Genomic DNA, 16,137 nt, shown 5'->3' with positions numbered 1-16,137 from the left:
GTCTCTGTCACACACAAAAAAAGCTAAAAGCCTACCCAAAGTTAAAGAGGTAAGAAGCATCTGAAGTATCAAAATATTAACTGCTGGTGCCTTTGGGAGCAGCTTTTTTTTGTGTGTGTATATATGAGAGAGAGGGACAGATAGGAAGGGAGAGATGATAAGCATAAATTCTTCATTACGGCACCTTAGTTCATTGACTGCTTTCTCATATGTGCCTTGATGGGGAGGGGAGGAGGCTCCAGCTGAATGAGTGACCCCTTGCTCAAGCCAGCGACCATGGGATCATGTCTTTGAATCTGTGCTCAAAGTGGTGAGCCCATGCACAAGCTGAATAAGCCTGCACAAGCTGGTGACCTAGAGGTTTTGAACCTGGGTCCTCTGCATTCCAGTTCGATGCTTTATCTACTGTGCCACTACCTGATCAGGCTGCTTTATTATCTTTATAGTTTTCTAAATAATTAAAAATTTATCCTTTAAGTATAATCTTTTCATTAAGAAAAATAATGTTAGTGTTAGATGATAAAATGATAGACAATGAGTTACTATTTTTTTTTGAGTTACTGTTTTCACAGACTCTTCTTTCATTACATTAGTTCCTTGATTTTTTAATTTAATTTTTAAATAGGTTACAAAAATAGTGCACAGTGAAGTCTCTCTCCCATTCTGTCCTTTAGTCCTCTACTTTCTTTCCCTTCGGGCATCCAAGATGCTTTTGGAAATATGTTATCCATATACAAATGCCATGAACCAGCCAGCGCAACTCGTAATTGATCAGGTCCTGAGAGAGAACAGTGGGGCATGAAGAAATAAACATAGACAAAGGATGGGATCAGGAGGTCTCTGTAGGCTGGTGACCTACAAGAGCACAGACACCCCCAGTCAGATTTATTTTATAGTGCAGAGAACAGAGCAGTTTGCAAAACATGGGAGTCTCCTGTATAGTCACATATCTGAGGTATAAACAGGACCTTTCTCAAAAGTGCATAACCTTTCATCATGCATAATATAACTAGCATTTCCACAAACAAAGGGTAAGAGGATGGGCATGTATATTGCTTCAAGGAGCAAAAACTATCAGAGGGTGTGGGGAAGAGTTTAACCTTTGGCTTAACCTTTAGACTGCAAGGACTTTGTCAGCTTATAGCCTGTCTTCCACATACAAATATAAGTATATATATGTATGTATGTGTTTTATTTTTTTTCAGTGTTCTCTACTTTGCTTTTTTTTAATTTATATATTTTCATATATTTTTACATAATACATTGCTTGTAAAAATTAGGGGATCAGGGAATGTACAGATTCTCCAGTTCTTTTAGCGTTATGTATAAGTGCATTTTCACCAATGAAATAAAAGTTGGTTTTGCATCTCATTTGCATAATTGAACATTTTTCTTTGTCTTCTTTGCTTTTCTGATGTTCTTGTTTAATAAAAATCAAATGCTTTTTTTAATTGCTTCGTACTCATTTTGAAATATCTCCTAATTTTTGTGAGAAGTATATATGCTATAGGTTTTTCTATAAGAGTACCTAAAAGACCTTGTTTTTATAGTTGCATGTAGTCTATTGTGGAGTATACCAGTAATTTATATAGCCAGTCTCCTGTTGATGGACATATAGAGGGTTTTTTTGTTGTTGTTGTTTCAGTTTTTTTACTGGTATAAAATTGCTGAAACAAATAACTTTGTACATAAATGATGTTACACTTGTGCTATGTATCTGTGGGAGACATCCCTGCAAGTGGAATTGTTGAGCTCAAAGGGTATATACCTTGCAGTAATGATGGAGACTGTCTTGTTCACTCAGTAAGCATTGGGACTGAGAAATTTATTTTGAAAAATTATATATTCTTGGACTTAAGATCTATACTTAAATTATCTTTTTATTGGCCCTGGCCGGTTGGCTCAGTGGTAGAGCGTCAGCCTGGCATACAGAAGTCCCGGGTTCGATTCCCGGCCAGGGCACACAGGAGAAGCGCCCATTTGCTTCTCCACCCCTCCCCCTCTCCTTCCTCTCTGTCTCTCTCTTCCCCTCCCGCAGCCGAGGCTCCATTGGAGCAAAGATGGCCCAGGCGCTGGGGATGGCTCCTTGACCTCTGCCCCAGGCGCTAGAGTGGCTCTGGTGGCGACAGAGCGACGCCCCGGAGGGGCAGAGCATCGCCCCCTGATGGACAGAGCTCGCCCCTGGTGGGAGTGCCGGGTGGATCCCAGTCGGGCGCATGCGGGAGTCTTGTCTGACTGTCTCTCCCCGTTTCCAGCTTCAGAAAAATACAAAAAAAAAAAAATTATGTTTTTATTGTGACTCAGGTTTGCTATCTATCAGGGGAATCTGATGGGCAAATGCTTGTTGTTAAGAAATTCTTGCAAGGAAATGGCCAGTTTATCAATCTAGACTTAACTGCAGGTGACACTCCTATGTGTGCTGTTATATTCATTGATATTGGGAGGATGTGACATGCTGTTTTACCCTTAATGTCTTCACTAGTCAATGATGAATCTAGTCGAGATGCTGAAGTCACAGCCAGGGAGCACATGGGTTCTGGTAGCTCCCTGCAGTCCCGTGAAGAGAAGCAAGAGCCTGTTGTGGTGAGGCCCTATCCACAGGTGCAGATGTTGTCTACACACCATGCTGTTGCATCTGGCACGCCTGTAACCGTGACAGCCCCACCAGCACATCTGACACCAGCAGTGCCACTCTCATTTTCAGAGGGACTTATGAAGGTAATGGAGAGGTTTAGAATTCCACACTGAACCACAGCTGAAGGCTGGCTAGAATATTTCTGACAATTATCACAAAGTGTTTGTTTGTTTGTTTTTTGTTTGTTTGTTTTGACCTGTCGGTTCAGCTCTTCAGTGTAACTCTTGAGTTCTCTTGTACTGCAGTGCCTTGTGTTGTGCCGCTAGGCAGTTGACATCACAGAATCTTTTGTAGTTATCCATTTAACATTGATTTTATTCAAGTTAATGGGTGTGCTAACTCAGTTTTTACCTTGGAGTGGCACTCTTCAAGGTTTTATTTTGATAGCTTGCTAATTTGGAGGTATCTAAAAATATGGGTATATTATGTTGTGGTTATGCTTCAGTTATTGGGAGTTTTGTTTAATTCTGCCCAAACATGGGGGAGGCGGCATTGTACAGAAGACTGAGCTATGAGCCATACATATCTGGGTTTTATTCCCAGTTGTAGTTGTTGCTGTTTGCGTGACTTTAAGCAAGTGCCTTAGACTTGTTTTGCATGTTTCCTCATCTGCACCTAATACTTCAACGGAAATGCTAATACTTCAACAGAAAAGCTATGATGATGAGAGATAAAACATAATAAGGTTTCTGGCATTTTCCCTGGCACTCCCCTGGGTTGATTTGTGTACTTTTAACTTCAGAATGGAATGCATCACTAGTAAAACACCATTGATGTGTTTCGTGTGGTTTTCTGTTTGCAGCCACCCCCCAAGCCCACCATGCCAAGTCGTCCCATTGCTCCTGCTCCACCTTCCACCTTGTCACTTCCCCCCAAGGTTCCAGGGCAGGTCACCGTTACCATGGAGAGTAGCATCCCTCAAGCTTCAGCCATTCCTGTGGCAACAATCAGTGGACAACAGGTTTTGTTTCCTCTTAATTTGTTTATTTTCTAACTGAGATGCCAAATTGTTGACCATTATTTATTGAATGCCGGCTGTACCGTAGGCACTATACTAAATAAAAAAATAAATGGTCATTTATATCTACAAAGGGAGACAGTAGTCTTGAGGTAGACAGATGGATGTATGGAGTATGACCACTGTACATGGTAGCCTTTGTCATTTAGCCAGTAGGCATTGAGCATCTGCTATGTATGAGGTAGTGCCTCAGTGGGAGATACAAATCTCCATCAGACAGTCCACATCCTTGAGCTCAGAGTCCAGTGGTGCTTGCTCACAGGTTCAGAATCCTGGTGGGTTGAGCACAGTCTCAGCAAGAGTGCTCCTCTCTTAGGAGAACAAATGTGTATTTCATGGCTGACTAGCATGTTCTCAAGCAGCCCACCAATAATGAACATTTATTTATTTTTAAGTCTATTTTAACTTTAAAAATATTGAAATTATAGTCTCGTTGCATCATATGTATTTGATTTATTTAAATATTTTGAATTACCAATGAAGAACTGAATCTCAAAATTTTCCCTTCAAGTGTTCAAGAAAAAACTGATATTCTAAAAAGATGGACTGTCATTTTCCTTTCTTCACACTGCTACATACACCCAGAAGTGCTGGGTCAGCACACACCTGAAGAGCACTGAGGTCAGGCTGGGAGGGTGAGGAAGGTGTAGTCAAGAGGTGAGCTGAAGCACCGAGAGGGGAGTGCCTGTGGGGGCGCATTGACATCTCTGGAGACAGAGCTAAAGACTAGGTGCCTGTAGTGGCACCTGCAGTGGCATGCAAAGGAAGTGGTGAGAAAGGGAAAACAAGCTTTGGTCCAAGACCAGTAACAACTATGAAAGACTAACATTAAAGGAGAAAGTCCGAAAATGAACAGTGTGTCATCTGTTACATGGGTTTAACAGCTAGACAGTTGGTGTGTTCTCGCAGTCACTTACATGTACTCACCTGTGTGGGTCCTCACACAGTGTGCTGTCTAAGGAAAGCTGGATGTCCTTTCCCTTAGGATGCTCACTGTCTGAAAGGAGCAGCAACCTGACCCACACCGGGAGGCGGCTGACTTCCTAGAAGCAAGGTATAAGCACCAGTGACTAAGAGCATTTAAGATAATGTTGTATCCTGTTTGTTGTAGGGCCATCCCAGTAACCTGCATCACATCATGACCACAAATGTACAGATGTCTATTATCCGCAGCAGTGCTCCTGGGCCACCTCTTCACATCGGAGCTTCTCATTTACCTCGAGGTAGAGACTGCACATTTTATTGAACTCTCAAAATGCAGTATACATTTGGCAGATGATTTGATTGCACAAAACATACCCAGACTTAACTTAGTAAAGTTAGAGGACAGGAGAAATAAAAGCAGTAGACATTTTTAGCATGGTCTACTATATGTTTATTGTAGTTGCATTACAACAAGTTTGTATGTATGTAAACTTAAAGCAATTCAGATTTTTAGTATGGTCTAAAAAGTGTCCTTTTTAGTGAGGAACCTGTCAAGGCTGTGACAGCTTAAACATGGTGTTCATTTTTAGTAAATAAGTCACAAATATTAATACTAAATATAGTATGTTTAAAGTTTAGTTATAACAGTGATTCAGATTTTTTACTCATATAGCAATAAGATGACTTGAGTTCTAATAGGTGTGAAAAATTAAATTTAGTGAGTTTTCTCAAATACTTAATCAAAAATTGTTACCGTCTAGTGGAGATTATAAAATCATTGCTTACAAAATTAGATTAATGAATATGAAACAAGGTTAACTCAGTTATAACATAATTTAGTCTCAGGGTGAGGTTCACAGACTGCAAAGGGCCTGTGTAAATGAAAACTTTTCATGAATGTACTAAGAAATCATTGGCCTTTCCACAATGTTGGCATTTGCATTGGTGGTGCAAAGGCAGTGGTGTGGTGGTTCAGAGGAACTCTTGCTGTCTGGTGTTTAAGCTGCTGGAGCCTCGGCCTGAATTAGGGCAGCAGCTCCATGCTCTATAAAACACAACGGTGAGTTTCATTTAAGAATGTCCTTGAAGAATAAACTTATTGAATCTCAACCCTTGAGTGTACTTTTTTTTAATTTTCTGTGTGATGAATTAGGAAGTATACATAAAGCACTTCTGCTGAATAATGACAATGAGTTTTAGAAATTCTGATTGTTTTCCCAGGGAATATAATGAGAACTATTTAAATTTTGAGTCTACTAATGGCAAACCACTCTTTCAGGTGCAGCTGCTGCTGCTGTGATGTCTAGTTCTAAAGTAACCACCGTCCTAAGGCCGACTTCCCAGTTGCCAAATGCTGCTACAGCTCAGCCAGCAGTCCAGCATATCATCCACCAGCCAATCCAGGTACCTCCAGGGTGTAAGACAGCCATGAGTACAGGGCCTGCCCTGAGCCATTCATTCTGCTGGGCACTGTGAGAGTCCTGACCTCAAGTGATTTAGTGTACTTGCCAAGAGGTAGGGAAGGTCATGGGATCTGCTGTAGGAATTTAGAAGAAGTAGTAAGGGAAAGCTTTTTGCACCAATGGGTGTGCTAATGGGGAGTCAGAGAAGTGAGGACGGCAATTGCAGGGAAGACAGTGATAGCTACATACAATGTTTAGTACAGGCTAGTTAGAACTAAGGGGTTCTAATTTGGAGAGGGGTTTATGAACCCCTAAATATTTTATGCAGATATATATACTTTTGTTTAGTATTTTTTAATAATATTTTTAGTTTATTGGTACGACATGTCTTGCCAAACCACACTCAGTTGTGGGCTCTCCGGCCATCGCAGGTAGTATATTGAAGGCAAGCACATGCTAACAAGAGTCTCTGCTGCAGAACCTGCAGGCTGCCCAGATGCCTTCTGTTCGTTCTCACACGGTTTCAGGTGCGCAGCTTAGCATAATGCCATCTGCACACCGCATCATGCGCCCTCCACCCTAAACAAAGTCTCCTTCTGCCCCCGTTTTCCCCCTTTGCCCTCCTCCCCTACCTCCATCTCCCTTTACATATGTATATCTTTTGAGGAGGATGGTTTATGCCTTTCAACTTGTTTTCGAGGAAATCTGTGACTTCAGTACTACTGAAAAGTACAATGCATTACTCAACAATACTGTGGTGTCTCTAAATTTGGAACTCTAAAATATGAAATGTAAACTTGATTTTGTACACTGCAGTGAACCACCAAGTTTTTTTAATGCAGTAATGTATGGTCAAACAAATACCTATGAAAGATTAATCTAACTAAATTACGTGCTGGAGGTGGAAATTCAAATAACCTTTGATGACCAAAGTGGCAATGTGTACAAAACAGCTGGGTTTAAGACAGTAAGGAAAAGTGCTCATTAGGATACTGGGTAGTACATGTCCAGCCTAGATCATTCAAATGAAGACAAAGTAAAAGACCATGCTGGCTGACAAAATACATTTGGAGACTGATTAGGCCCACCAGGAGTATATGTAGTGCATAGTGGGGCTTGGAGACAGGATAACCAAGACAGGAAGCTCACTAGTAGGGAGACAGTGCAGCAGCCCTAGAGTGAGACAACAGCCTGTCATAGTAGGTACAGCAGCTAAGAGGTTAGAAGGTGAAACAGAGATCAAGAATGGGCAGAGTTTACAGATTTAAATACATGTAACAAGGTCAAAGAGTAACTACTGAGGAGAACTCGGATGAATGGAAGACTTGACAGGGAACAGGCAGGTGAAGCTCAGTGTGAAACTTGCTTGTCAGGTGAAGATTTCACACACAGACATACTGGTAAGGAAAGTGTATCCAAGAAGCATCTGGTAGCCTGCATCTTCTACAGTGGAGACTAACACGCTACCTGAGATGACCTGAGAGCCCACAGCTGAGCAGGCACTCTGGAAAACACTTGGTAGTGTGTTAGTGTAAAAGGTCTACACCAGGACCAACTACAAATCTGTGGGAATTCTGAATCTGAAGAGTTCGATCCTGGTTTATACTAATAGGACAGAATTTTGATCCAGTTGTATTTGAAGGCACTTGTGTTTTATCCATCTAAAATTGGGTATTTTTAGAAATAATTCTGACTCTTACCTGACCAGGTGGTGGCACAGTGTATAGAGCATCAAACTGGGACGCAGAGGACCCAGGTTCTAAACCCCAAGATCTCTGCTTGAGTGCAGGCTCATCAAACTTGGGTGTAGGGTCGCTGGCTTGAGCAAGAGGTCACTCACTTTGCTGTAGCCCCTCAGTCAAGGCACATATGAGAAAGCAATCAATGAACTACTAGGGTGCTGCAACAAAGAATTGATGCTTCTCATCTCTCTCCCTTCCTGTCTGTCTGTCCCTCTCTCTGACTCTCTCTCTCTGTCTGTCAAAAATAATAATGCTGACTCTTGTTTTTATAACAACCTACTCAAAAAGAGGATTCCTTAATTAGAATAACAATTTAATATTATTTAGGCAGTAACATACTTATTTGAAGGCCCACGTTTCAAATTAGACTTTTACTGTTGGCTTACTGTATTTTATTTTGCTTTTTGTTTCTCCTGTCCTGGTAGTCTCGTCCCCCTGTGACCACCTCTAACACCATCCCTCCTGCTGTGGTAGCAACTGTCTCAGCCACCAGAGCCCAGTCCCCAGTCATCACCACAACAGCAGCACATGGCACTGATTCGGCCCTCAGGTAGGTCTTCTCCCTTCTTTCCTCCCTTTTCCTTTCCTTCTTTCATTCCTTCATTTAACTCAATGAATACTTACTGAGCCCTTTTATAAATGAGCTATATGGTGTTCTAGTTACTGAGGATAAAACAAGTTCCTGCCTCAGAGCTTCTATTTGTAGAGTCTGGAGACATACATTATATATATACTTTTTTAGATGATGAAAAACATTTTGCAGAGAAAATTAGGTAGGGTATACGAGATTTGGAGTGACAGGATCAGCAGTGCAGAGGTCTTTTTTTTTTTAATTTTTATTAATTTTAATTTATTGTGTTAACATGGATTCAAGTGTTTCATTAAATATAACACCCTTGCCTGACCAGGCTGTGGCACAGTGGATAAAGTGTGGACTGTGTTCAAAACTTCGAGGTTACCGGTATGAGCGTGGGCTCATCTGGTTTGAGCAAGGCTCACCAGCTTGAGCCCAGGGTCGCTGGCACGAGCAAGGGTCACTCGGTCTGCTGAAGGCCTGCTGTCAAGGCACATATGAGAAAGCAATCAATGAACAACTAAGGAGCTGCAACAAAGAATTGATGCTTCTCATTTCTCTCCCTTCCTGTCTGTCTGTCCCTCTTTCTATCTCTCTCTGTCTCTGTCACACAAAAAAACCAAAAAATAATATAACACCCTCACCCCCCACCTCGTGTCCCTATTTACAACCATTTTAACCTCCTCCTCCTAACTCCCCTTACCTTACCTCTGGTATTTGCTGTCCTGTTATCTGTATCTATGTGTTATGTATATAGAATTTCACTAAATCCCTCCATCTTCTCTGATCCCATCCCCTTATCCCCCCTCCCTCTGACAGCTGTCCCTTTGCTCCCTGTGACCCCACCTCTGCCTCTATTCCATTCCTCAGTTCACTTTGTTCATTAGATCATACGATATTTGTTTTTCTCTGCCTGGCTTAGTTCACTTAGCATCATGATCTCCAGGTTCATCCATGCCATCTCAAAAGGTAAAGTTTCCTTCTTTTTTCACGGCTATATAGTCTATTATTTATATATACCACACCTTTTTTTTTTTTTTTACAGAGAGAGAGTCCGAGAGAGGGATAGACAGGGACAGACAGACAGGAACGGAAAGAGATGAGAAGCATCAATCATCAGTTTTTTGTTGTGACACCTTAGTTGTTCACTGATTACTTTTTCATATGTGCCTTGACCGTGGGCCTTCAGCAGACCAAGTAACCCCTTGCTCAAGCCAGCGACTTTTAAGCTTTGAGCTTTGCTCAAACCAGATGAGCCTACGCTCAAGCTGGCGTCCTCGAGATCTCGAACCGGGGTCTTCCACATTCCAGTCCGACGCTCTATCCACTGCGCCACCACCTGGTCAGGCTGTACCACAACTTTTTAATCCACTCGTCCACTGATGGACACTTGGGCTGTTTCCAGATCTTAACTATTGTAAACAATGCTGCAATAAACACGGGAGTGCATATGGGATTTATTCCTAAAAGTGAGATAGCTGGGCAAAAGGCAGTTCCATTTTTAATTTTTCGAGGAAACACCATACTGTTTTCCACAGTGGCTGCATAAGCTTGCATTCCCACCAACAGTGCAGAAGGGTGCCCTTTTCGCCACACCCTCACCAGAACTTACTTGTGTCGATTTATTAATGAGCACCATTGTGACAAGTGTGAGGCAGTATCTCATTGTGGTTTTAATTTGCATTTCTCTGATGATTAGTGATGTTGAACATTTTTTCATATGCCTTTTGGCCATCTGTATGTCCTCTTTGGAGAAGTGTCATTTGCCCATTGGATTGTTTTATCTTCCTGGTATTGAGTTGGAGAAGTTCTTTATAAATTTTGGTTATTAGCCAACCCCTTATAAGACCTACTGGTGAATAAATTCTCCCATTTTGTGAGTTATCTTTTTATTTTCTTCATGGTGTCTTTTGCTGTGCAAAAACTTTTTAGTTAGATACAGTCCCATTTGTTTACTTTGTCCTTTGTTTTACATGCCAGTGTAGATAAATCGGCAAAATTACTGCTACAAGAGATATCAGAGAGTTTACTGCCTATGTTTTCTTCCAAGATGTTTATGGTTTCATGAGTTACATTTAAGACTTTTGTCCATTTTTAGTTTATTTTTGTGAACGTTGTAAGTGGTGTTCTAGTTTCACTTTTTTACATGTGCCTGTCCAGTTTTCCTAACACCATTTATTAAAGAGACTGTCTTTACTCCATTGTATGCTCTTACCTCCTTTGGGTCAAATATCAATTGACCATGAAGGTGTGGGTTTATTTCTGGGTTCTCTGTTCTGTTCCATTGATCTGTATGCCTGTTCTTATGCCAGTAACAAGCTGTTTTGAGTATAATGGCCTTGCAATATAACTTGATATCAAGAATTATGATACCTCCCACTTTATTCTTCTTTTTCAATATTGCTGAGGCTATTCATGTTCTTTTTTGGTTCCGTATAAATTTTTGGGATATTTGTTCTGTGTGTCTGAAGTATGCCATTAGTATTTCTTTTTTTTTTTTTTTTTTTTTTTTTTTTACAGGGACAGAGAGAGAGCCAGACAGAGGGATAGATAGGGACAGACAGACAGGAATGGAGATGAGAAGCATCAATCATCAGCCCTTTGCTGCAACACTGTAGTTGTTCATTAATTGCTTTCTCATATGTGCCTCGACCGTGGGCCTTCAGCAGACTGAGTAACCCCCCACTCGAGCCAGTGACCTTGGGTCCATGCTAGTGAGCTTTTTTGCTCAAGCCAGATGAGCCCACGCTCAAGCTGGCCATCCTGGGGTCTCGAACCTGGGTCCTTCTGCATCCCAGTCCGACGCTGTATCCACTGCGCCACCACCTGGTCAGGCACCATTAGTATTTTAATAGGAATTGCATTGAATCTATAGATTGCTTTGGGTAATATAGACATTTAATGATGTTTATTCTTCCTATCCATGAGCACGATATATGCTTCCACTTGTTTGTATCTTCCTTGATTTCTTTTTCAATGTCTTACAATTTTCTGAATACAAGTCTTTTACCTCCTTGGTAAAATTTATTCCTAGGTACTTTATTTTTTCTGTTGTAGTAGTGAAGAGGATTATTTTATTAGTTTCTCTGACAGTTTATAGTTGATGTATAAAAATGTCACTGATTTCTGAACATTAATTTTATATCCTGCCACCTTGCCAAATTCATTTATGAGGTCTAGTAGTTTTTTGACTGAGACTTTAGGGTTTTCTATGTGCCATATCATATCATCAGCAAATAACAATAGTTTTACTTCTTCTTTTCCAATTTGGATGCCTTTTATTTCTTCTTCTTGTCTGATTGCTGTGTCTAGGACTTCCAGGACTATGTTAAATAAGAGTGGTAAAAGAAGGCACCCCTGCCTTGTTCCTGATCTTAGGGGGATTGCTTTTAATTTTTGCCCATTAAATATGATGTTGGCTGTGGGTTTGTCATAAATGGCCTTTATTATGTTGAGTTATGTCCCCTGTATTCCCACTTTGCTGAGAGTTTTGATCATAAATGGGTGCTGGATTTTATCATGCTATTTCTGTATCGATATAATCATGTGATTATTATTCCTTTTGTTTTATGTGATGAGTCACATTTTATTGATTTTAGGGAGGAGAGAAAGGGAGATGAGCAGGAGGCATCAACTCATAATTGCTTCTTGTATGTGCCTTGACCGGGCAAGCCCAGGGTTTCGAACCGGCGACCTCAGCATTCCAGGTCAATGCTTTATCCACTGTGCCACCACAGGTCAGGCCATGAGTCACATTTATTGATTTGCCAATATTGTACCAGCTTTACCTCTCTGGAATAAATCACACTTGATCATGATGTATGATTTTTTTAATGTATTGCTGAATCTAGTTTGCTAATATTTTGTTGAGAATTTAAGCATCTAAGTTCATCAGGGATATTGGCCTAGTCTTCTTTCTTTGTAGTGCCCCTACCTGGCTTGGAATGAAGATAATGCTTGCCTCATAAAAGGAGCTTGGAAGTCTTCCCTCCTCTTAAATTTTTTGAAATAGCTTGAGAAGGATATGTACTAGTTCTTTGAATATTTTGTAAAATTCGCCTATGAAGCCATCTGGTCCAGGACTTTTGTTTGCTGGGAGTTTATTGAGAACTGTATCAATTTTATTGTTGTAATTGATCTGTTTAGGTTTTCTGATTCTTCCAGATTGTTTTGAAATATTGTTTGTTTCTAGGAATTTATCCATTTCACCTAGGTTGTCTAATTTTTTGGCATACAGATCTTCATAGTATTTTCTTACAATCCTTTGTATTTCTGCTGTCAGTTGTTACTTCTTCACTTTCATTTCTAATTTTATTTATTTGAATCCTCTCTCTTTTTTTCTTGATGAGTCTGGTTAAAGGTTCTTCCATCTTGTTTACCTTTTCAAAGAATCGGTTCTTGGTTTCATTGATCTTTTGTATTGTTTTTTTAGCCTCTGTGTCATTTATTTCTGCTCTGATCTTTATTATTTCTTTCCTTCTACTTCCTCTGGGCCTTATTTATTGTTCTTTTTCTAGTTCTTTTAGATCAGGGGTCGGGAACCATTTTGGCTGAGCGAGCCATGAATGCCACATATTTTAAAATGTAATTCCATGAGAACCATACAACAACCCGTGTATGTTACTCATTATTTAATAAAATTTTGGTGTTGTCCTGGAGGACAACTGTTATTGGCTCCAGCCACCCGCAACCATGAACATGAGCAGTAGGAGATGAATGGATTGTAATACATGAGAATTTTATATATATATATATATATATATATTTTTTTTTATAAATAAATTTTTATTTTAATGGGGTGACATCAATAAATCAGGGTACATACATTCAAAGAAAACATTTCCAGGTTATCTTGTCATTTAGTTCTGTTGCATACCCATCACCCGAGGAGAGATCATCCTTCGCCACCCTCCATCCAGTTCTCTCTGTACCCCTCCCCCTCCCCCTCTCCCTCCTTCCCTCCCCCCACCCCCATAGCCACCACACTCCTGTCCATGCCTCTTAGTCTCGCTTTTATGTCCCACCAATGTATGGAATCCTGCAGTTCCTGTTTTTTTCTGATTCGCTTATTTCACCCCGCACAATGCTACCAAGACTCCACCATTCCTCTATAAGTGATCCGATGTCACCATTTCTCCTAGCTGAATAATATACCATGGTGTATATGTGCCCCATCTTCTTCATCCAGTCCTCTATTTTTTTTACAGTGATTAAAAGCCTTTAAGCAAACTCTTGGTCAGTACAGCAAGAATCCCTAGAAGAGTAGTGTCTTTAACATGTTCCCCAAGTCCAAGTTGGCCTCATCACCATGCCAAATCCCTGAAAAATGCAACCCAACCACAGTTCAGTCTGTTAGGAGCTGTCACAGGGAGCAGGAGTCCAGGAAAGTTCCCCACAGGAAAAGTCCGCATGGCACTGGAATTGTTGGCACCATTCTATACTTTGCAGCTCATGTCCAAGTCCCAATGACCGTTGCTTCTAGCTGGTAATGATTCAGGTAGACTGGAAAAAGCCATTTGCAGCATGCGTGGATATGAAGCTTCTGTTCTCCTCTGCCTGGAGAGTTGAGACCAGGTTGCTTTTCCCTGGAGCTCTGCGACTGTGGCCTGGTAAAGAGAACCTTGGGATACACTAAGCTGGGTGGCAAAGGTAAATTCATAATACAAGTTAGCAAAAGGAGGAAAGAGAGCTCTAAATTAGGAGTAGGTCCCAGCCTGAAATATGAGTGGGGCATTGAGGTAAGGGATAAAGGAAACACTATATATTAAGCAAAGCAGCAGAAAATACAACTATCAACACCCACAACAGAGATCTTTGAGGAAAGAATAAAAAACCTGACTATTCAGGCAAAACATAGTTAAGAGGCCCTTGTGCGAATGAGATCAGTTTACCTGCTTCTTGGAAGAAATACCCTAGGCTCGTCCACAGTGTCGTAGATGGGGCCGACGGCCCTGGGCACCTTTAGCCTTCAGTGGCAAACCCCAGCTTTCTGGGCAAGGTTAGGTCATAGGTGGCTGGAGCAGGGCTGGAAGAGACTGAACCCTCCCTTAGAGGAGCGAAGGGGAAGCCCACCTTCCAGTGTCCCTGTTTCCTCACAGCAGAGGCATGTAAGCCTGGCAGGCTTTAGCTCAATGACCTTCCTTTCCACTATTGAAGCAGGACCCAGATGGCATTCTCTGAGACCCCTTTGGGGTGTTGGAGCCTTTAAGGGTGTATCCTAAAAGCTGGTAGTTCCCCTGATCTCTATTGGGCTTTTTTTGCCTCTAGGTATCTTAAAAGCCATTCTCAGAAGATCTCTCTGAGGGGTTTGAGGATCCCCATCCACCTATATAAATCTTTTCCATATATCTGGAGCTATTTGGAAAAAAGACAGAACAGTGTTATTAGCTAGATCTAATAAAGAAGGTAGTAGTTTGCAGGAGAAAAAGATTTGGTGTCTCCTGTTCATCAGCATTCAAAAGAAATTAATTTTTTTTTTTTTTTTTAAGTAAAAAGCATGATATGGTAGACCCGTCGGAGTCATTGGCCTGGTGTGCAGGATTCCCGGGTTCGATTCCTGGCCATAGCACACAGGAGAAGCGCCCATCTACCTCTCCACTCCTCCCCCTCTCCTTCCTCTGCGTCTCTCTCCTCCCGCCCGCAGCCAAGGCTCCACCGGAGCAAATCCACCCTGGGCACTAAGGATGGCCCCATGGCCTCGACCCCAGTCGCCAGAATGGCTCTGGTTGTAACAGAACAACAGCCCAGATGGGCAGAGCATTCCCCCCGGTAGGCATGCCAGGTGGATCCCAGTCAGGCGCATGCAGGAGTCTGTCTGACTGCCTCCCCATCCCCATCCTCAGAAATATACAAAAAATAAATAAATAAAAGAAAAAATACTAAAAAAAAGGGGGGGGGGGCATTCCCTTGTGCTAAAGCTCCAGGGAGCATGGAGTGAGCTTGATTATATCCTATGAAACATGGAGCTCTATGTTTACATATAAGTCTTTGAAGAAGGAGGAACTGCTGAAATAGTTTATCAGCATTTGTCCCTAAGACAGCAGTCTTTATAGTGGGAACACCATACGTAAATATTTGCTGTCTGTCTATAGATTAAGGGTGGAATATGGCAAATGCTGAAAAGCCATGATCTTTGTGCCCCTCTTCTCCCCCAACCCCCTCCCTCTCCTCCCCCCACCCTGTAACCCCAACACTGTTGTTCATGTCTCTGAGTCTCATCTTTATGTCCCACCTATGTATGGAAACATATAGTTCTTAGTTTTTTCTGATTTACTTCTTTCACTCAGTATAATGTTATCAAGGCCCATCCATGTTGTTGTAAAAGATCCTATGTCATCATTTCTTATGGCTGAGTAGTATTCCATAGTATATATATACCAAAGCTTTTTAATCCACTCGTCCTCTGATGGACACTTGGGCTGTTTCCAAATCTTTGCTATTGTGAACAATGCTGCCATAAACATAGGGGTGCATTTCTTCTTTTCAAACAGTGCTATGGTGTTCTTGGGGTATATTCCTAAAAGTGATATAGCTGGGTCAAAAGGCAGTTCGATTTTTAATTTCTTGAGGAATCTCCATACTGTTTTCCACAGTGGCTGCACCAGTCTGCATTCCCACCAGCAGTGCAGGAGGGTTCCCTTTTCTCCACATCCTCGCCAGCACTTATTCTGTGTTGTTTTATTGATGAGCGCCATTCTGACTGGTGTGAGGTGATATCTCATTGTGGTTTTAATTTGCCTTTCTCTAATCATTAGTGATGTTGAACATTTTTTCATATGCCTATTGGCCATCTGTGTGTCCTCTTTGGAGAAGTGTCTATTCATTTCTTTTGCCCATTTTTG

At 41.4% G+C, this 16,137-nt stretch overlaps 1 protein-coding gene across 4 annotated transcripts in view; it reads left to right on the top strand.

Annotated features, from left to right (window-relative positions):
* Nucleotides 1–16,137, top strand: part of SAP130 (Sin3A associated protein 130) — a 122,587-nt gene that overhangs the window by 8,883 nt on the left and 97,567 nt on the right. For all 4 annotated transcript variants that reach the window (XM_066345943.1, XM_066345942.1, XM_066345940.1 and 1 more), the window contains exons 3-7: nucleotides 2,483–2,718; nucleotides 3,438–3,596; nucleotides 4,765–4,876; nucleotides 5,857–5,981; nucleotides 8,148–8,272. In XM_066345943.1, coding sequence (XP_066202040.1) covers nucleotides 2,483–2,718; nucleotides 3,438–3,596; nucleotides 4,765–4,876; nucleotides 5,857–5,981; nucleotides 8,148–8,272 — 757 coding nt within the window. The remainder of the gene's footprint in view (nucleotides 1–2,482; nucleotides 2,719–3,437; nucleotides 3,597–4,764; nucleotides 4,877–5,856; nucleotides 5,982–8,147; nucleotides 8,273–16,137) is intronic.

Source organism: Saccopteryx leptura, chromosome 7, assembly GCF_036850995.1.
Source record: "Saccopteryx leptura isolate mSacLep1 chromosome 7, mSacLep1_pri_phased_curated, whole genome shotgun sequence".
NCBI lineage: Eukaryota > Metazoa > Chordata > Mammalia > Chiroptera > Emballonuridae > Saccopteryx > Saccopteryx leptura.
Note: the sequence above shows the minus strand (reverse complement) of the source record. Positions and strands in the feature narration are given on the sequence as shown.